Source organism: Eretmochelys imbricata, chromosome 2, assembly GCF_965152235.1.
Source record: "Eretmochelys imbricata isolate rEreImb1 chromosome 2, rEreImb1.hap1, whole genome shotgun sequence".
In the NCBI taxonomy this organism is placed as follows: domain Eukaryota; kingdom Metazoa; phylum Chordata; order Testudines; family Cheloniidae; genus Eretmochelys; species Eretmochelys imbricata.
Window position 1 is genome coordinate 266,607,939 of NC_135573.1, and position 21,193 is coordinate 266,629,131.

At 42.9% G+C, this 21,193-nt stretch overlaps 1 protein-coding gene across 1 annotated transcript in view; it reads right to left on the reverse strand.

Moving 5' to 3' along the window:
- Window positions 1-21,193, reverse strand: part of MAP4 (microtubule associated protein 4) — a 286,817-nt gene that overhangs the window by 123,342 nt on the left and 142,282 nt on the right. Inside the window, exon 5 of the mRNA XM_077808533.1 lies at window positions 2,500-2,631. Within this exon, the coding sequence (XP_077664659.1) occupies window positions 2,500-2,631 (132 nt within the window). The remainder of the gene's footprint in view (window positions 1-2,499; window positions 2,632-21,193) is intronic.

Consider the following 21,193-nt stretch of genomic DNA (forward strand, 5'->3'; position numbering starts at 1 on the left):
AAGGGAAGAAGGAGGATCCTGGGAAATACAGGCCAGTCAGCCTCACCTCAGTCCCTGGAAAAATCATGGAGCAGGTCCTCAAGGAATCAATCCTGAAGCACTTACATGAGAGGAAAGTGATCAGGAACAGTCAGCATGGATTCACCAAGGGAAGGTCATGCCTGACTAATCTAATCGCCTTCTATGATGAGATTACTGGTTCTGTGGATGAAGGGAAAGCCATGGATGTATTGTTTCTTGACTTTAGCAAAACTTTTGACATGGTCTCCCACAGTATTCTTGTCAGCAAGTTAAAGTAGTATGGGCTGGATGAATGCACTATAAGGTGGGTAGAAAGTTGGCTAAATTGTCGGGCTCAAAGGGTAGTGATCAATGGCTCCATGTCTAGATGGCAACTGGTATCAAGTGGAGTGCCTCAAGGGTCGGTCCTGGGGCCGGTTTTGTTCAATATCTTTATAAATGATCTGGAGGATGGTGTGGATTGGACTCTAAGCAAGTTTGCAGAAGACACTAAACTGGGAGGAGAGGTAGATACGCTGGAGGGTAGGGATAGGATACAGAGGGACCTAGACAAATTAGAGGATTGGGCCAAAAGAAATCTGATGAGGTTCAACAAGGATAAGTGCAGGGTCCTGCACTTAGGACGGAAGAATCCAATGCACCGCTACAGACTAGGGACCGAATGGCTAGGCAGCAGTTCTGCGGAGAAGGACCTAGGGGCGACAGTGGACGAGAAGCTGAATAGGAGTCAACAGTGTGCCGTTGTTGCCAAGAAGGGCCATGGCATTTTGGGATATATAAGTAGGGGCATTGCCAGCAGATCGAGGGACGTGATCGTTCCCCTCTATTCGACATCTGGAGTACTGTGTCCAGTTTTGGGCCCCACACTACAAGAAGGATGTGGAAATATTGGAAAATGTCCAGCGAAGGGCAACAAAAATGATGAGGGGACTGGAACACGTGACTTATGAGGAGAAGCTGAGGGAACTGGGATTGTTTAGTCTGCAGAAGAGAAGAATGAGGGGGGATTTGATAGCTGCTTTCAACTACCTGAGAGGTGGTTCCAAAGAGGATGGTTCTAGACTATTGTCAGTGGTAGAAGAGGACAGGACAAGGAGTAATGGTCTCAAGTTGCAGTGGGGGAGATTTAGGTTGGATATTAGGAAAAACTTTTTCACTAGGAGGGTGGTGAAACACTGGAATGCGTTACCTAGGGAGGTGGTAGAATCTCCTTCCTTAGAAGTTTTTAAGGTCAGGCTTGACAAAGCCCTGGCTGGGATGATTTAATTGGGGATTGATCCTGCTTTAAGCAGGGGGTTGGACTAGATGACCTCCTGAGGTCCCTTCCAACCCTGATATTCTATGATTCTATGAGGAAGGAAAGACAGACAAGCTTTATGAACTTCAACAAGTGAAGAAAATTATAAAAGGTAGAAATTGGATCCCAAGAACAAGCCTTCGGTTTTATGGTCCATTTTTGTCCCAACTGCTAGGAAAGTAACAAATAAGATATTGCCCTTCCAAGAGTTCCCAGTTAAACATTTACCAAAAATATGGAACAGCAATAGCATCTGTTGGCACCCCTTGATGAGTAGCATACAGTAAATGTCACTTCAGCTTCGTTCATGAAATGCTCTCTAGTCTCCATGAGCAGAGGCAGAACACAGTGCATCCAATTCTAATCTGTTTACCTGTTGTTTAAATAGTAAAAACCCCTCTGAACTAAAATCTGGCAATGGGATCCAATGCTGAAAGAAATTTGACAGTTTTGAACAAAAGATTTAGATGCTTTTCTTTTTTAAAAAACATATAGACAGTGTCTACAATAAGGACAGATGTGTTTTGACGACAAACATCACTGTTAATATGGGGTGAATATAATGCAGACACTAACTAATTAGTTGGAAAAGATACCATGAGACTATTAGTTAAAAAAAAGATACCAAGACTGTCATCATTATGAATACAGACATGAGTTTAGAGCACTTTGTTTGAGGAAAGGAGTAGGTTTATGTCAGTCCGAGATCGCTGGCAGATGTGAGCTATATGCCCCAATCTCTGTCACTGCGCTTCAAAAATATATATATATGGAGGTGAGTTGAAGTACAGCTCATTTTCACAGATCATGGGTAGCATCTGACAGGGACACTACAATCTTAACAAAAGACCAAAAATGACTCCATTTAAATTGGCTCACACAGCAGCATCCCATTTCCACAGAGCTTATTAGGGCACAAGGATACAATTACCAGATGACCTATTCTGCTGTTTCATTTTTTGAGATTATGTCCTGTGCCAGATTAAAACACCAGCTTGACAGTCTATATAACTCACTGGGGTATTAAGGTCTTTGGAATTATGGGCCATGCATTTAGGAAAAAATGGGAGTGCAGGATAGAAAAAACAACCTTAAGTGAGATGGTGAGATTCCAGGATTTTGTTGGCTATGGTGCAGCCCTAAGATTATTTTAACAACAGCGTAGGTTAATATAGCCATACCTGTCTCCTCCATGGGTCTGAATATCGACTGTGATTCAAAGCAAAGGTCTCTATCATCCATCGCCCAGGTCTCGCTGTGATCCAGAAACTCTTTGTAGGACATTTTTTCACCCGTGATCTCTCTTGGGGATACTGAAATGTGAAGAAAAAGCAGCGACACTTACCAGTAAGTCACTAGGCTGAATTACTTCAGTGTATATGGTTTATGTTACGCAGAGTGGCAGAACTTTTGCTAAGACTGACAGCACACATGATTTTCCAGTGAAATCAGACCCATCAGTGTGCCCAGTTCTACAATTTTAATGAGGTTTTTAAAGAGGAATGGAAGAAGGAATGGGATTTGAAGAAGCTTGATAAAATCAAGAATGGAGTATTTATAAACCACAAAGTGTTCAGATGCCTTTAAATGCTGAGAAATTACTGCCAGCAGCACACCCTACCCTTTAGGGTGTACTTTCACCAGAAAATTACATCCAGTCAGAAAATAACTTAGAGGAGCCAGGTTAACAAAGACATCCCTTATTTGTGATTCTTTTTTTTCCTGGGAAAGAGTAGTTCATAGGAGCCTGGCAATGCTGCTGACCTCCCAGGCACAGCTGCACACTCCTAAATATTTATCTAGCAAAACATAAAAGAAAGCGTTTGAGTGTCGTTTTCATGGTCACTTGTCCCTCCTGAGGGTGTGTGCGCATCTCCGGTTACTACTGCTGTATAAACTGAACTGAAATGTTTAATCACTTCAGAAAGAAAAACAAAAGCAGCAGAGACCCATCAGTAAGAGCTGGGACAGAGGAAAGCACTGGGGCCTGAATGAACTCAAATTCTGAGTCAAATAGAGCCTACTGGGCTCCTGCAAGGTTTAACTTACACCAAAAGTTACAATTACCATAGGCCCAAAGTCAGAATCCCAGTGTTGCCATCATGTGATTTTACTGCAAGTCTTTCAGTATTTGGTTGTTTTGTGAAAGTCCAACCACCTGCAGTTATTTGAATGATCTGGTCCAGTCTGGCAATTCCATGTTCCTATGAGATCTCAGAAAACTCAGTGTTTCACAATTGTCCATAAAGACTCCCTCTATTCTGCTCCAACCCACAATTTACCTGAAACCTTATAAACAGTCTGGGGTTTGCCAGGCGTGTATGGGAATCAACAGAGAATGTGTAGGATGAGGGACAAAGCAGTGCATGGGAGGAAGCGTCATTGAGCAGGAAGGGAGTTCTGACTGATAGGGCTTAACAAGCCAGATTGGCAGTCTTGAAGAGCTCAGCGGAAGACAGGAGAGATTCAAGGGGAACAGAATAAGGCTTTATTAAAGGCTCACAGTTACCTAAAGATGCCTATTGGCATATCTGGGCCAGTAAATTACATGCAGTTAATAATACAAGTATATTGCCAAATCCTAGATGTACCTTTGAGGGGCAGAAAATGGGAATTTAAAATGTATACACCTATTAAAGTGTTTTGATAACAATGCACAATACATATACAAGTGCATACACCACCTCTGTATGTTAATACACATGCAACAAGACAAAAAAAATGTGTTTAGAAAATGTGTCCAATTTCTGGCTATCATTGATGGAGGACTCCTAGCTATCACAATGGGATCCTACAGATGATACTAGCATCCTAAACCAGTTCCTGGTTTGGCAAGAGTATGCTGGGTTTTCTGTCGGTGCCTCTTAGCTATTATACTTCTAAATGACTGAATTTGATATGGTTCACTTCAGCAAGGAGGTTGTACAAGCTTCCCAGGCCAGGCTTTAAGATAGCACTGCTTCCTGAATGCAAAGGATAAAGGTGTGGGTGTGTGCACTGGGGCGGAATGTGGAGGGAACAAAACTGCTCTGTGCATGGAGGGGGTGCGGGGATCAGTGCAGACAATGTCTGACGATAAACTGGTGTCAGACTAGATGACACGCAGGCAAAATGACAATTTAACAGCAATATTTTACCAAAACAGAGAATGATAATTAAGGTTTGCAAAGTGCTATTATAAATGTGAAGAGACACCATTATTCACAATTATTTGCAGGGTAGAGTAGTGAGAGATTTAATTAACATCTACTATAAGCTCCTATTTAAGCTGTAAGCTCCTCCGGACAGGAACATGACTGTCTTTTGTCTGCCTATAGAGCATCGTATGAAATAATAGGAAGATGTAAATGTTTACGCCAATGTGAGGAAACAGACTGAGAAAAACTAGGGAAATTTGACAGGAATCCAAAAGTCTCATTGACCCCAATGGGCTCTGAGTGGGCTCTAAATGCATTAGAAAAAACTTCTAGTGCTAGAGCTAGAATAAAAACACACATTTATAAGTTGTTGGTACCTATTGTACCAGAAGAGAAACCTGAACTTTATGGCATTGGCAGGTAAGCACGAGGAAAAACTTTTAAATTATTATTTTAAGATGTATTTGTAAGTGGCAGAGTGATTACGTCTGTGCCTTTAAATAGAGGGAGGGGGAATTTCCCTGGAATGTAAGGCATGCTGGGAATGGAGAGAAAGCAGGAAAACAAGACAGTGGCTAGAAAGCAAGACAAGAGGAATTATGCTTAGAGCTGCTAAATATAACAAAACTTCTATAACGCTGTGGATAGATTTTGATTTATATCTGCATTTATAAAACATTTGTTGCAGCAAAAACATTGGAGACTGGGCAGTGGAGATCCAGACACTGCTGCTGTGGGCTAGGACAGTCAAACCAACAGAAAACAAAGCTTTGTTTGCTTTACATAACGTAGGTACCTACCTCTTATATAGTGCTTTGCATCAATACAGCTCAAATCAGTTTAGAAAAGAAGTATCATTACCCCCATTTTACAAATGGAGAAGCTGAGGCAGAATGGTGAAGTGCTGTGTCCAAGGTCACCCAGCAAGGTCAGTGGTAGAGCCAGGAATGGAACCCAGGTCTTCTAAGTCTCCATCCAGTGCTCTATCCACTAGGAAACGTTGCCTCCCCTACACAGAGCTGTTTTATTTAAGCTGTGCTAAACTAGGATTGCCACTGGCACTTAACTTATAATGTGAGTGGACCAAGAGTAAAGACAAAATTTTATATTACATATATTCTGTTACTTACCAATATTGACAACTTTTTAAAAAGACTTCCAGTTCACCCTTTTAAAAACATTGCTATTCTAGGCAAATATTTTGTTTATTAAAATGGACCGAGTTATAACTGAGGGCTAAAAAGTTTAGATTCCTCAAGCTCATTTGATTCATTTCAATGCACAATCCTTGGTCATCCAGACAAATTTAACAGGTGATGGTATTGTTCCATCGGGCATGGAATAAAAATGGCCTTAGAAAGGAATCTGGAGACTGAGGAAAAAAGTGAGGCAGCTCTTCATTTTGAGTCACAGTCCTCTCCTGTCCCACTTCCACTGCCCCAAAAAATAAATCCTACATACAGCCAGCATTTCAGAGTCAACAAAACCACCCAAGTGTTCATAGATATTCAATATTTTTAGGTCAGAAGGGACCATTACGATCATCTAGTCTGACCACCTGCACAAAGCGGGCTACAGAATTTCACCCACCACTCCTCTCACCTATGTCTGAGCTACTGAAGTCCTCAAATCATGGTTTAAAGACTTCAAGGAGCAGAGAATCCTCCAGCAACTGACCCGTGCCCCATGCTACAGAGGAAGGCGAAAAACCTCCAGGGCCTCTTCCAATCTGCCCTGGAGGAAAATTCCTTCCTGACCCCAAATATAGTGATCAGCTAAACCCTGAGCATATGCAGGATTCATCAGCCAGATACTACAGAAAATTCTTTCCTGGGTAACTCAGATCCCACCTCATCTAATATCCCATCACAGGCCATTGGGCCTATTTACCATGAATATTTAATTACCAAAATCATGTTATCCCATCATACCATCTCCTCCATAAACTTATCGAGTTAATCTTAAAGCCAGATAGATCTTTTGCCCCCACTGCTTCCCTTGGAAGGCTATTCCAAAACTTCACTCCTCTGACGGTTAGAAACCTTCATCTAATGGAACCCATTAGATAAAGTGTCTGATAAAATCACAGGAGGCCACACTCAAGGAAAGTGCCTGCTTTTCAATTTGACAAAAGTTATTCTTCACCAGAATCTACCAGCAAGGGACAACATGCCTAACTTCAAAAGAGGTGCGGGTCAATATCAAATCTATAGCAAACCTATGAACTAATGAAGTGTGCTAACAAGAGTTAAAAACCCACATGTACCTTCATCACTGATATTACTACACTGTCTGAAATTACAACTGAAAGTACCAGACTGGTAGGAAAATGCCACCTATAACATATTCACGAACAAGCTGCTTCTGAAGTCAGAAACATGGATCCTACACAAGCAGCATTTTCCCTGAGCTGAGCCTGCAGTATGTCCCAATGATTGCAAATGTTTACTAAGGCTACAGACAGCACTGATTTGTTTGTTTTATCAGTTCTGCAGAGATCAGCATGGCCACGTAAACCAAGTGAAAAATTAATCCACATAAAACAGCACTTCTGGCAACGTAAAGCATGGAGGCGTCCAATGTACAGAGCCCGCTGTGCTCAAAGGTTCACATAAAGAATTGTACCCACTATGCTATACGGTACCATACAGCAAACTTTCAGTAAGTAGTGCTTTTTGAGTAGAGGATTACCATAATAAAGTCCACTCCCTGCAGGAGAGCCTAATCTTGCTAGGTCACTGATCAGACATTTAACTCTAGGTTAAATATCTTCACTATCAATGAGTGTTAGGATATAGATATTCAGGCCTGTCTGTAAAGGCCTATACTCTAAGAATTTAGGTGTATTCTTATCACTTGGCTAGTGATAGAGGTATAAAAGAAAGAATCAAAATCACTGTCTGCTGGTGTAAGGGCCTTCTCTTACTGTGACAGTCTGAGGCCCTGTTCTTAGGCTAAGGCCTTTGGCTAAGCAGCAGAGGCAGCCATAAGCTGGGAAGCAAACAGTCACATCCTCACATTCCAAACTAGTCACACTGAAATAAGGTGCTATTTGGCTGTTAGGAATACAATCCTGTCCTGATAGTTCCTATCACCTCCAGAGAAAGGGAAGTGCCTAGAAAATGTAAAAGGAAACTCAGTTTGATAGCATCCTGTCTGGCAAGAACTCACTTATCAATAGCTGGGATGTGAAATCCTCACTTCTGTATTGTCTTGTCATTATAGTTCCCACTTTGCTGTTGTTTGTCTGTATCATCTCTGTCTGGTTCTGTGATTGTTCCTGTCTGCTGTATAATTAATTTTGCTGGGTGTAAACTAATTAAGGTGGTGGGATATAATTGGTTACATAATCATGTTACAATATGTTAGGATTGGTTTGTTAAATTTCAGGAAAATGATTGGTTAAGGTATAGCTAAGCAGAACTCAAGTTTTACTATATAATCTGTAGTCAATGAGGAAGTGACTGGGTGTGGGTGGGGGTGGGCATGTGAGTGTGTGAGATGGGAACAGGGAATGGGGGTAAGAAAATTGGAATCATGTTTTGCTAAAGGGGGAGATGGGAATGGGAGTAAGGAAGTTGGAATCATGTTTGGCTAAGGGTAGGAATGGGAACAGGGACACAGGTGTAAGGCTCTGTGGTGTCAGAGCTGGGAAGGAGGATACTAAGGAAACGAAACTGGAATCATGCTTGCTGGAAGTTCACCCCAATAAACATTGAATTGTTTGCACCTTTGGACTTTGGGTATTGTTGCTCTCTGTTCATGTGAGAAGGACCAGGGAAGTAAGTGGGTGTAGGAATGAGCTGCACCTGCCAGCACCAAATCAAGCCTGAGGGTAAAAGAGGGGCTTAAAAGCTTTGTTTTCTAGAGTTGCCAACTAATTTATCAAAATCATTTCAGTGGTTCTGTCCTTTCAACAGATACAAAGTTTGTCTGGCTCAAGTTATTTGCTAGAGCAATACCTTTACTCTCCTGTCAGACTAATCCACTCCTTGGATTAAGTTCTTGCCAGTGTTAAAGGAAACAAAGGAATTCCCTCCATCTCTCTGGGGTGTAGCATGTTTTTAACTTTGGGTGAAAATGTAATTTAAAAGTGCTGTTAGATGGAAGGTGATCTGAAAACACACAGTTTAAAAGATCCTATACCAGTTTTTTTTTTTTTTTTTTTAAGGTCTTAGAGCAGTCAACATTTTGGTTTTATGTCCAGAAGAGCGGCTGAGTGGTTCCCCACTGCATAACTATACTTCAGAATGCTGCTTTGTGGATTTGCTAAACCCTGGGACCTTAAGAACTTTGAATTTATCAATACAGGAAAGAAAGCCCTTAAAAGCTCATATCTATAGTTGCTTGTATATAGAATCATAGAAGATTAGGGTTGGAAGAGACCTCAGGAGGTCATCTAGTCCAAACCCCTGCTCAAAGCAGGACCAACACCAACTAGATCATCCCAGCCAGGGCTTTGTCAAGCCTGACCTTAAAAACTCTAAGGATGGAGATTCCACCACCTCCGTAGGCAACCCATTCCAGTGCTTCACCACGCTCCTGGTGAAATAGTTTTTCCTAATATCCAACCTAGACCTTCCCCACTGCAACTTGAGACCATTGCTTCTTGTTCTGTCATCTGCCACTACTGAGAACAGCCTAGCTCCATCCTCTTTAGAACCCCCATTCAGGTAGTTGAAGGCTGCTATCAAATCCCCCCTCACTCTTCTTTTCTGCAGACTAAATAAGCCCAATTCCCACAGCATCTCCTTGTAAGACATGTGCCCCAGCCCCCTAATCATTTTAGTTGCCCTCCGCTGGACTCTCTCCAATTTGTCCACAGCCTTTCTGTAGTGGAGGAATCAAAACTGGACGCAGTAACTCCAGTTGTGGCCTCACCAGTGCCAAATAGAGGGGAATAATCACTTCCCTCGATCTGCTGGCAATGCTCCTACTAATGCAGCCAAATATGCTGTTAGCCTTCTTGGCAACAAGGGCACACTGTTGACTCATATCCAGCTCCTCCACCACTGTAATCCGCAGGTCCTTTTTTGCAGAACTGCCGCTTAGTCAGTTGGTCCCCAGTCTGCAGCGGTGCATGGAATTCTTCCATCCTAAGTGCAGGACTCTACACTTGTCTTTCCTGAACCTCATCAGCTTTCTTTTGGCCCAATCCTCCAATTTGTCTAGGTCACTCTGGATCCTATCCCTATCCTAGAGTGCATCTACCTCTCCCCCCAGCTTAGGGTCATCGGCGAACTTGAGGAGGGTGCAATCAATCCCATCATCCAGATCATTAATGAAGATGTTGAACAAAACTGGCCCCAGGACTGACCCCTGGGGCACTCTGCTTGATACAGGCTGCCAACTATTTTTACTATTCTTAAAATTATTATTCTTAGTAATTTTCCTCGTTTTCCAGTCTACTGCATATTTCTGTAACGGGTCACATATGGCAAGCAGTGTCATCTAATAGTCTCTAAAGAGAGTCAAACTCTGGGTTATCCCTTGATCTGACAATGACTCATGTGACCTTTCGCAAGTAATATAAGGCCTGATCCTGTAAAATGTTAGGTGCTGAACATCCTCAACTCTCTCTGACTTCGAAGTGAACTGAGGGCACTCAGCTTCTTGCTGGATTATGTCCTCAACCTTTCAAGTGCTTTGGTTTCCATATCTGTAAAATGGGATAATACTGACCTACCTCTCTGGGATGTCATGAAGTTAAAAAATGTCAAGTGCTTTGAGATCCTTGTCTGAAAGCACAGCATGTTACAAGCCTCAGATACCTGTTTATGATTTGCTTAATTCCCAAAACTGGGAGGGAAAAGAAGGGATTAAGGACTGGACGGCGAAAGATTAAACATATTCCACCTGACTTCATGCTCTTATACAAACTCCTACGTCTTCAGTAATAAAGCTCAAAACTAAATGGTCCTAGGTGAGTCAAGTTTACAGTCTTCTGTCAATACTTAATAGCCTTGAGGGATAAGTGTTTATAGAGCAAAATCAGAGTTGTCAGTCTCTGCTCCAGAAGCAGCCCAGGACCAACTGAACTGCCATGGAGACTGTGCCACCTTCCACCTACAGAGAATGTGGGTCCCTTCAGGTCTAGATTGAAGTCATTAGTGGGGCAGCACGAGGAAATCTGCACTGAGGCTGCCAGGCTGCAATCCTACATGGCTTAAGGATATACAGCCAGCTCCTGAAAGGGATGTCAAACAGGAAGGAGTATTTATTATAATAGAAAGAAATTATTCCATGAGCAATTTGAAAGCACAATTGGCTTCTGTCACTTTTAATCTTGAAGATTTTTATGTCTAAGACTAAGCCTGCCAATCGCACTGAAATAGCAGTTCGAAATTACATTTTCACTCACCTGACACAAATTCACAGTTTACTATTACTATCCAGTGCCTATAGAAAGGAGGGGGTGTATGAGTACGCGGCAGCACTCCCTACACAATCACCACATTGTGTTATATCCCCTTCCCCTACCCTTTGGCAGTCTTATCTATTTAGCTTGTAAGATCTTCGAGACAGGCATTATCTACTACTCTGTTTGTATGGTGGCTAGCTGGCACTTAGGAACCAACCAAAAACAGGGCCCCAATACACTACTATGATCTATATAGTAAGATTCCAGGAACATCATTGTGTTTCACCTGAAGCCTAGAATGTCTGTTGAGTAAGTGTGAAGTTATGGAAGCAGCTACCAGTATGGCTGAGCGCTCTTTCTGTTCAAAATATCACCAGATGCAATTATCACTGGGATTCACAAGCTGTTACCATCCAATTTTTAAGTTCTCAGTCATTTTCAGATTTCTTTTTTTAAATACAAATTATTTTATGAATTATACCCACAAGACAGCACAGGCTTTCAGCTCCTCATTATAATGAGCTGTCTGGAAACAGAGCAGCTGAAATTTCAAGCCTAAGAGAAGAAAAGATTTAAACTGAAGTGAAAGAAGGGATGGATCCTTACAATTGGAAAATTCCATGACAGTTGATAAGTTGACAGGAGGGGGGAAAAGAGGAGGTACCGATGAGAAATGGCCAAGAGGGCAAGACCTCTCCAATGTTTGGGAAAGAAAAGCAATAACTAGGTAAAAAGCGGGGATTCCCCCAGGCATGAGGAAATGAAAACAGTATTCGAACCTTCTATTTCTGTCACTAGTCTCGTTATGGTAACACCCATTGTTTCATGTTCTCTGTGTATATAAATCTCCCCACTGTATTTTCCACTGAATGCATCCGATGAAGTGAGCTGTAGCTCACGAAAGCTTATGCTCAAATAAATTGGTTAGTCTCTAAGGTGCCACAAGTCCTCCTTTTCTTTTTGCGGATACAGACTAACACAGCTGCTACTCTGAAACTAGTCTAATACCTGTAAATTAAGTTAAGATAAAGTGCTGAAATTTACAGGAAAACCAATGTAAAGAGTCTGCATACTTGGGGTTGGGACATAAGGTGCATGAAAGATAGTTAGGTACAATAGATAAAGTATCAGAAAAAACCTAGGTGAAGTTCCCAGTAACTTGAGGTCTCAGAGTAGATTTCTTCCTTAAATCCAGACTCTTGGAACTCTGTGCTCAGACAAAACCCTCAAAACATTAAAAGCAGTTATGCTGCAGTGAGGTTACCCACCTCTTAACGTGAGCTGCTCTGCTCCTGCAGGAGCCAAAGAGAGGCACCACTGCTGCTTCCTCATACTCTTCAGTTCCCCTTTGCCTGTCCAGAACAGACTCCAGAGGAATGCTACCACAGAAGCACTGATCTATGGAAAACCAGTATTTTGGGAACCGCAGTTACTGCTAAGTAATCAGGCTTACTACACTAAATTGCCTCCAGAGTTGTGCCCTCTTCAGGAACCACACGCTTGCACTAGTGACTAGGTGAACAGCTGAGTAAGATGGTTTATATAGGGACTGCAATGCTGCCCTAATAAAGCAGGCACCTGACCTAACCTGTGCATCTAGATAGTATGGATCGCTGGAAGTACACACTGGACTCTCTCATGGGTGCTCTACAGATTTTAGCAACATGAATTCTATGAAGGGGAGTTTCAGAAGATGCAGATGATGATGAAAGACCACACTATCAGTGACAGTGTTCAATCAAATCTGGCTGCAGGCTCTGCAACCAAAAAACAAGCTTTACCAGTAAGAAGCTAATACAATCCCCTGAGGGCAATAAAATGGGTGAGAACATTAAGGACCAAAAAAAGCTTCCTTGAGAAGCTGCAAGGAATTTCTGATAAAGCTCACAGTTCAGCAGCCTTTTCAGCAAAGGTTTAATAAAAAGAACATGCTCTCCACTATGTCCTACATTGCTGCAAAAGCTGCTAGATGTCACTAAATTAAGATCCAACCAGTGATAAACGATAGTCTCCCATGACCACGCAAAATACTAAAGGGAACCCAAATCAAGAAACACTTCCACTGAAATGCAACATTAAAGAGTCAAAGACCTGGGATTTCAGAATGAATTATCCGATATTGCCAGGATATCTGAATATTAAAAGTTCTAAAACCTTGAAAGACATGTTGACCAGAAACAATCACTTCAATTCACTAACTACTACTGCTATTTCCTTTGTTTAATACATCAGTTTTATATGCAAAACGTGTTTTAATAAATTTTTTCTTATGTATCCAGAACTTTTAAAGTAGTTTTATTTAATAAACAAATGTAAATGCAGTTTTTGTGCACTTTTAATTGAATTTGAATTTCCTTCTCAATAGAGCTTGACAAATTGCAATCAAAAACTAGATCTACTAAGAAAAAGGTTTTATTCCCATTTTCTAATATACTAAAAATGGAAAGATTAAGAAGCTCAAATATAAGATAAGCTTCATAATTGCTTAAATAAATGTTTATAGATATAACATATCCTCCTGGTTAGCAAAAAGCAGCACCAAGTTTAACGTAAAGGCTATATATATTTAGTTGCAAATCAACACATTTTAATGGTTACCAACCAATGAGAATCAAGCTCTCTTAAGGAAAATAAAGTACAAATGCAAAACTATTAAAATCAATTATTTAAATCAAGGCTTCCTGCTTGCTGATTTAAATCATTATTAAATAAATCTACCCTGCACTGTTCTCTCCAAGCATCAAATGAGAAGCAGGTTCTGGATGCAGAATGTCTGAGCCTTAGATCAGGCCTTACTGAAAGAAATAATAGGTCTCCCGGGATAGGTACTTATGCTTTGAGTAATCAAGTCAGAATCCCATGCCAGAGCCTTGAATAGCACCTTAGAAACTTAGGGAAAATGTGGGGAAGGAGGGAGGAAGGACAGGAAAAAAAGGAGTGATTCAGTTTAGCAGGAAGAAATACCTTCATGCCTGCAGATTCTTATCTGCTGTGGGGCAGAAGCCCTTCCAACCAGGGGGGGTGGGGGGAGAACAGGTTATGACCTGTTTTTACTGGGTTTTTTAAATGGGGATGGGGGATTTAATTCTCCAGTAATTGTGTGAACTTAAATTAGGTTTAGGATTCTTAGACCATCTAAATGTTTAAATAAAGCTGAATGACTGTTGCTTCCTCTGCCTAGAGAGCAGTATTCATAGATTCAAAGGCCAGAAGGAACCACTAAGATCATCTAGTTTGACCTCCTGTATCACACAGGCCATAGAACTTCCCCAAAACAATTCCTAGAACAGATCTTTTAGAAAAACATCCACTCTTGATTTGAAAAATTGTCAGTGACGGAGTTTTCACACCCCTGAGTGAGGTACTTATACCAATGTAAGTTTGTAATGTATATCTGGCTTTAGTCATTTCTGAAAATGAGAGTAGGAAAAAAAACATCATTGCCTTCCTCATGTTAAGTTCATTCCAAGAACTTTTCTTTAAGGAACTCCACAGTCTCCATGCTTTGGAGCAGGTTCTTGAAATTTGGCAAAGGAGAACCTATGTGTCTGAGATGTGCTTTTTACTGTGAAAGAACACCCAAATTTGGCCAACCTCTGAGCCTCTGAAAAATCTCAATTTGTATATGCTAAGTAGAAACTTGTTAGAGTTTGGCTGCTAAATTCTCTAAAGATTCTGTGTGCACTGACCATGCTCCAGCCCCACATAGCTCCTACATATGACTGGACTGCACATGTGCCATTGCACAGAGTGACTGAGCATGCTCCATCCTGGGGCCGCAAGGGCAGGCGGAGCAGGACTTTCTCTGCAATTGCTATTCTGGGCCACTATGGTAGTGGGCAACAGACCAGACAACAGGGAAATCATCTCTTCTGTGTTCTCAATGCTCCCCTTGCTGATGCCCGGGAAGTAAGGAGAAAAAGGAAGCAGTTTGACTTAGAACAGAGGGGTGAGGAAGGTACACACTGGGAGATGGTGTTGCAGGAGCCGGGAGGGGTGGAGGGAGCAAAGGGGAAAGACAAGAGCAGGGAGGGTCTAGGGGGTATATAGGCGCAAATGGAGGGAAGGATTGGAGCAGAGAGGGAAATCAGAGGCAGAAGGGACTATAAATACTAGAGCACACTCTCCTCCATAACCTGAAATTGAACCCAATGTCCTACATTCCTCTACTGTCAGCAAACAGTGTTGAAATCCACTGGCAAAGTATGTGCCAGATCTCCCTCAAGGGCCTGACCCACATATTCAGCCCCCAGCTGCTACCATTTACTCAGCTCATGTAGTAGAGGTCTATGCTGCAGATGTAATGTCCAAACCCTGCTGATGACCCAAATTGGGGGTCAATATGGTCCCACAGATAGAATTTGGTTTTGCATTTGCTTTTTTAAAAAATTAGGAAATATTAAAACTACATTAAATATTAAGGTTGCAAAGTCAAGCACCCAAAAGTTAGGAAATGCCAGAATTAAGGTTGCCCATGTAACCTTAATTTGTACCCCATAATGTATATGTATTATGAGACAACCTTTAATTACAAAAAAAAAAAAAAAAAAAAAACAACCACAGGAGTACTTGTGGCACCTTAGAGACTAACACATGTATTAGAGCATAAGCTTTCATGGGCTACATGAAGTGGGCTGTAGCCCACGAAAGCTTATGCCCAAATATATTTGTTAGTCTCTAAGGTGCCACAAGTACTCCCGGTTTTTTTGCTGATACAGACTAACACGGCTGCTACTCTGAAACCTGTCTTTAATTACATGGTCACATACTATTTTTTCCACATTATTTTCTTTAATTGTGTGTTCCTCATTTTCCTCACCCAGTGAGAGACACAAGGCCACTTTGCAGAAGTGCTGAAAGCTCACACATGCAACTAAAGTCAACTGGAGTTGTGCTTTGAACATGTGTTCTACAAAAATTCTAAGTACTCAAACAAATTAGGCCCTTGGATGTTTCAAACTGGCACCCAGTGCTAGTGGACACATCAACAATTTTGGTTTTAATCTCTCTGTGCCTCAATTCCTCATCTCCACATAATCTCAGAGGGATTTTGTGAAGATGAATTCATTAATGTCCGTGAAGCTCTTGGATACTGTGATGAGAGCACCATAGAAAATAGGGGAAAAAAAGTTTTGTATTCAGTGTGGGGTTTGTACGGTCTGTGTTAAATGAGGTCTGCGGGACCTCATATTAAATAAGAAATATTGTACAACTATACATCCACTTAACGAAGCAGGGGGCCTGTGAAAAAATATAGTATGATCATGGAATTAAAAACGGTCTCACAATGCATTCGCACAAGCGGACTGAATTAAGGTTGAACAAGCAATCTGGCACTTAACTTCTGAGTGCTTGACTTTGCATTCAATGTTCTTTCAGCACAAGTTTTTAATGTAATCTATAAAGAGACGAATGTTGCCACTTTTTGTGCTAAATACATACCCTTCTTTTTCCTCATTCCTCAGAAGCAGCATCTTCCTTAAGCGATGTTTTCCCTACAATCAACAAGCTTGAACAAAAGCCTGGGAAAGATGTATTACACTGCCTTGCTGTTCAATGAGCAAAATTATCTCCCAAGCTCGCATTTCCTGCTGGGGAAAATTAGACGCTCAGAAAGCAAGTCATGTGGTATCTGCATTTCAAATTTGAACACAGAAGATGTATTGTCAGTAGGCTCTGGGCTGCAAAATAAAGCTGTAATTCAGCTTCCACATTTTCTAACTTTTCCAGGCGCTTGTATGTAAAGCCCCATGCATCTAACGGATTGAGACATTGCCCATCAGACACATCACTAGCAATTACGTACTGAACCACACATGCATGCAGTGCTCTGCAAAGATCACATACTCTACCATAAGCCCAACCTAGATTTTTAAATATGCTTTTATGATTGTTATGCCTTGGTTTTCTCACACACCCCATTCTAAAACTATCTGTCTCTCTGGAAAATGGAGAAAAAGAGAAAGTGTCACTGTGCAGGACAGCTGCAAGAGGGCAAAAAACTAGCAACAAAAAGGTGGTGCAGGCCCAGATCAGTTTCTGAGTCACTGAACAACCAAACAGCCATTTCTGAGCTGAGTCACTGAACAACCAAACAGCCATTCCTGAGCCATAACTGTTCATATGTGAACAAGGTGCCTGACCCGTAAGAGCCCATGTGCTTATGGATAGATTTTACTATTTTTTTTTTTAAATAACAAAGGCACTTCAAGTCCTATTTTTACACTAAAGACTCTTGAGAGGTTTATTTCCACAATTGTTGTCATATGCACAAGTGAGAGCTCAGAGAGTGAAATAGCTCTACTTAAGAACCATCCTGCAACCCCAACAAACGCACTGTATCAGAGCAACATTATCTGACTTTTAGAGGGACACAGGCAAATTAGTCATTAAAAAGGTTCCTTACCAGTGTTACTATACATCAACTTAGTGTATTAAATCTGAAATTTAAAAATCTGGTTTTACACTACACTCTGGTTTTTGCGGGGTTTGTTTTGTTGTGCATTTCACAGAGTTTGAACAATATAACTAGAGTAGTCTATAATTGTTTTACTTTAGGGTCCCTTCACAATGCTGCTGAGTTCTTTGCAGCCATTGAAAAGTGCTTCGACACAAAGAAGAAAATTAAAAAATTGTATTGATTGTGTGTGTGTGTGTGTATATATATATATATATATAAAACTAACAATCTAACAGTAAATGAGATCAACATGACATGCCTAAATACATATAGTTATGAGTATGGAGAAATAAGAGGACAAGTGAGTGCCTAGATACTATGACAGGCTCCCTAAAAATGCACAATACCTATTTAAGTCAATTGAAATACTCCAGCTGGCTTCAATGGGCATTGGATCAGGCTTTACATGAAGAGTCCTTATGAAACACTGAATTTACAAAAGAGTGCTTCTACTGCAAACAGTTCATCGTGCAAGGCTACTGTGAGTTGTGTGTATTTAAGTTTATATTAAATCTTGGGTATAAGGCTGTAAAAATACACAGGGGTATGAGAGCATCACCACCACTTAGGGGACCAGAGGAGATTACCAGAGGAAGGTGGATAGAAAGCTGGCTAGATCATCAGGCTCAATGGGTAGTGATCAACAGCTCCATGTCTAGTTGGCAGCCGGTATCAAGTGAAGTGCCCCAAGGGTCGGTCCTGGGGCCAGTTTTGTTCAATATCTTCATTAATGATCTGGAGGTTGGTGTAGATTGCACCCTCAGCAAGTTTGCAGATGACACTAAACTGGGAGGAGTGGTAGATATGCTGGAGGGTAAGGATAGGATACAGAGGGACCTAGACAAATTAGAGGATTGGGCCAAAAGAAATCTGATGAGGTTCAACAAGAACAAGTGCAGAGTCCTGCACTTAGCACGGAAGAATCCCATGCACCGCTACAGACTAGGGACCAAGTGGCTAGGCAGCAGTTCTGCAGAAAAAGATTTAGGGGTTACAGTGGTGGAGAAGCTGGATATGAGTCAACAGTGTGCCCTTGTTGCCAAGAGGGCTAACGGCATATTGGGCTGCATTAGTAGGAGCATTGCAGGCAGATCGAGGGAAGTAATTATTCCCCTCTATTGGGCATTGGTGAGGCCTCATCTGGAGTACTGTGTCCAGTTTTGGGCCCCATACTACAAGAAGGATGTGGAAAAATTGGAAACAGTCCAGCAGAGGGCAACAACGATTAGGGGGCTGGAGCACATGATTTATGAGGAGAGGCTGAGGGAACTGGGATTATTTAGCCTGCAGAAGAGAAGAATGAGGGGGGATTTGATAGATGCTTTTAACTATCTAAAAGGGGTTCCCAAGAGGATGGATCTGGACCAGGGGTCTCAAACTCTAATCACCAGGAGGACCACATGAGGACTTGTACGTTGGCCCGAGGGCCACATCAACCCCCCCGCTCCTCTGCCCCCCACTCCACCCCCACCTCTGCCCACAGGGTGCAGGAGGGAGTGTGGGGTGTGGCAGGGGGTTGGGGTGCAGCAGGGGGCTCAGAGCAGAGAGTTGGGTTTGGGGTGCAGGAGAGGTTCAGTTTCCGGTGTGGCACCGCTTACCTTGAGCGGCTCCGGGGTGGCAGGGGCAAGCACCGGGGCCAGGGTAGGCTCCCTGGCCTGCCCTGGCCCTGGCCCCCATGCCACTCTGCTCTGGGAAGCAGTGGGCACCCTGTCCCTGTGGCCCCAGGGGGAGGGGGAGCAGAAAACTCTGTGAGCTGTTCTTGCCTGTGTGTATCTCCCCTGAAGCTCCCATTGACCGCGCTTCCCCGTTCCCAGCCAATGGGAGCTTCAGGGAAGGTACCCACAGGCAAAAACAGCTCATGGAGTTCTCTGCTCCCCTGCTCCCTAGGGCCGCAGGAAAGCGGTGCCCACTGCTTCCCGGAGCGGCGCGAGGCCCCCAGCACCACAGGGTTGGCAAATCTGCGGGCCGCATCCGGCCCAGGGCCATAGTTTGCCCACCCCTGGCCTGGAGGTAGGCTGGGGATGCGGCGCGCTGGAGGGTGGGGGGAAGGGTGCGACGCAGAGAGCTTGCCAGGCCGCAGGGAAGAACACGCAGGCAACCCACGTGTTTGACACCCCTGATCTAGACTGTTCTCAGTGGTACCAGATAACAGAACAAGGAGTGATGTCTCAAGTTGCAGTGGAGGATGTTTAGGTTGGATATTAGGAAAAACTTTTTCACTAGGAGGGTGGTGAAGCATTGGAATGGGTTACCTCGGGAGGTGGTGGAATCTCTTTCCTTGGAGGTTTTTAAGGTCAGGCTTGACAAAGCCCTGGCTAAGATGATTTAGTTGCGCATTGGTCCTGCTTTGAGCAGGGGGTTGGACTAGATGACCTCCTGAGGTCCCTTCCAACCCAGATATTCTATGATTCTATTACAGGAATTCAAGAGTCACACACTTTCAAAATACCTGACAGATAAATTTTAGAGACACTGTTTACTCACAACTGATCCCTTTCCTAATTGACAGTGTGGGGAGAGGGTGTAATGTTGAGCATTATTTGTATTACAATAGCATATAGAGGCCACAGCCAAGGTCAAGGCCCCACTGTGCTAGTCATTACACAGTGAGAGTTCGTCCCTTACACTATCATCTTATCAGAGCCAATGACAACTGTAGTTTACAGAAATGGGCTGTTACCTAGCGCACTGTCATTCCTCAGTCTAGTCATGAAAAAGGTTATTTCTTATGAAATGGCTTCTGGCAAATTCCAATAGATTAATGATCCAGGAGATAAAATACCCAATTCATGTATCTATTATAAATAAATTCCATGTGGGAAGAGGATGGGATAGCTGCTCTCAGTCTGTAAGAAACAGGCAGAGAGTTAGCACTGGAGGAGGAGGTCTTATCATATCTCTAAAAATAAACAAGGGTCAAAGCTAATCAGTAGCTGGTCAAGAGACTTCCAAGGAAAGCCAGGTAATTCCTGAAGTGGTTTTAGTGATCCAGTAGATGTTAGTCAGTCAGTCAGTCCTGAACTAACACTCCAATATGATATTGGAGACACCAGCTCCAACAATGGGGCCCTGTCCCTGAATGGGACCCCTTGGAGCATGTTGTTTGGGGCAGACCACCACCGTAGGGAGGTGATCACAGAGTCCGGCATGGTGAGGACCTTGTCCATCCTGTCCATAGCCTGGGAGAACTCTGAGGCCAACCACAGCTGGAGGGGCCTCATCCGGAGTCTGGTGTGATGGACCATGTATGTGCACGCCGACATGTGACCCAAGAGTTGCAGGCAAACCCTGGCTGTTGTCACCAGGAACCTTGTGACCGAGTCGATGAGACCTTTCAGGGTCTCGAATCTGTCTGGCGGGAGAGAGGCCCTGGCCGACGCTGCATCCAGGAACGCTCTGATAAACTCTATGTGTTGGACCGGGACTAACATGGACTTGGTGTTGTTTACCAACAGGCCCAAGGCGGTGCACGTGGACAGGAGGAGCGCCACGTGATCCCTCACCTGTGACAGGGAGATGCCCTTGACAAGCAATTGTCCAGATAAGGAAATATCTGGACCCTCCACCATCTGAGGTAGGCCGCTACCACCGACATGCCTTTTGTAAACACCCTGGGGGCAGTGGACAGACCTAATGGGAGGACCGTGAATTGGTAATGATTCTGTCCCACTACAAAACAGAGGAAGTGCCTGTGTCCCTCGAATATGTGATAGTGGAATTACGCATCCTGTAGATTGAGGGCACAGTATCAGTCCCCGGGATCCAGGGAGGGGATGATGGAGGCCAGGGAGACCATGCAGAACTTGAGTTTCACTATGTACTGGTTCAGACCTCGCAGGTCCAGAATAGGCCTGAACCCCCCCCTTTGGCCTTCAGGATAAGAAAACAACAGGAGTAATACCCCTTGTCCATGAACT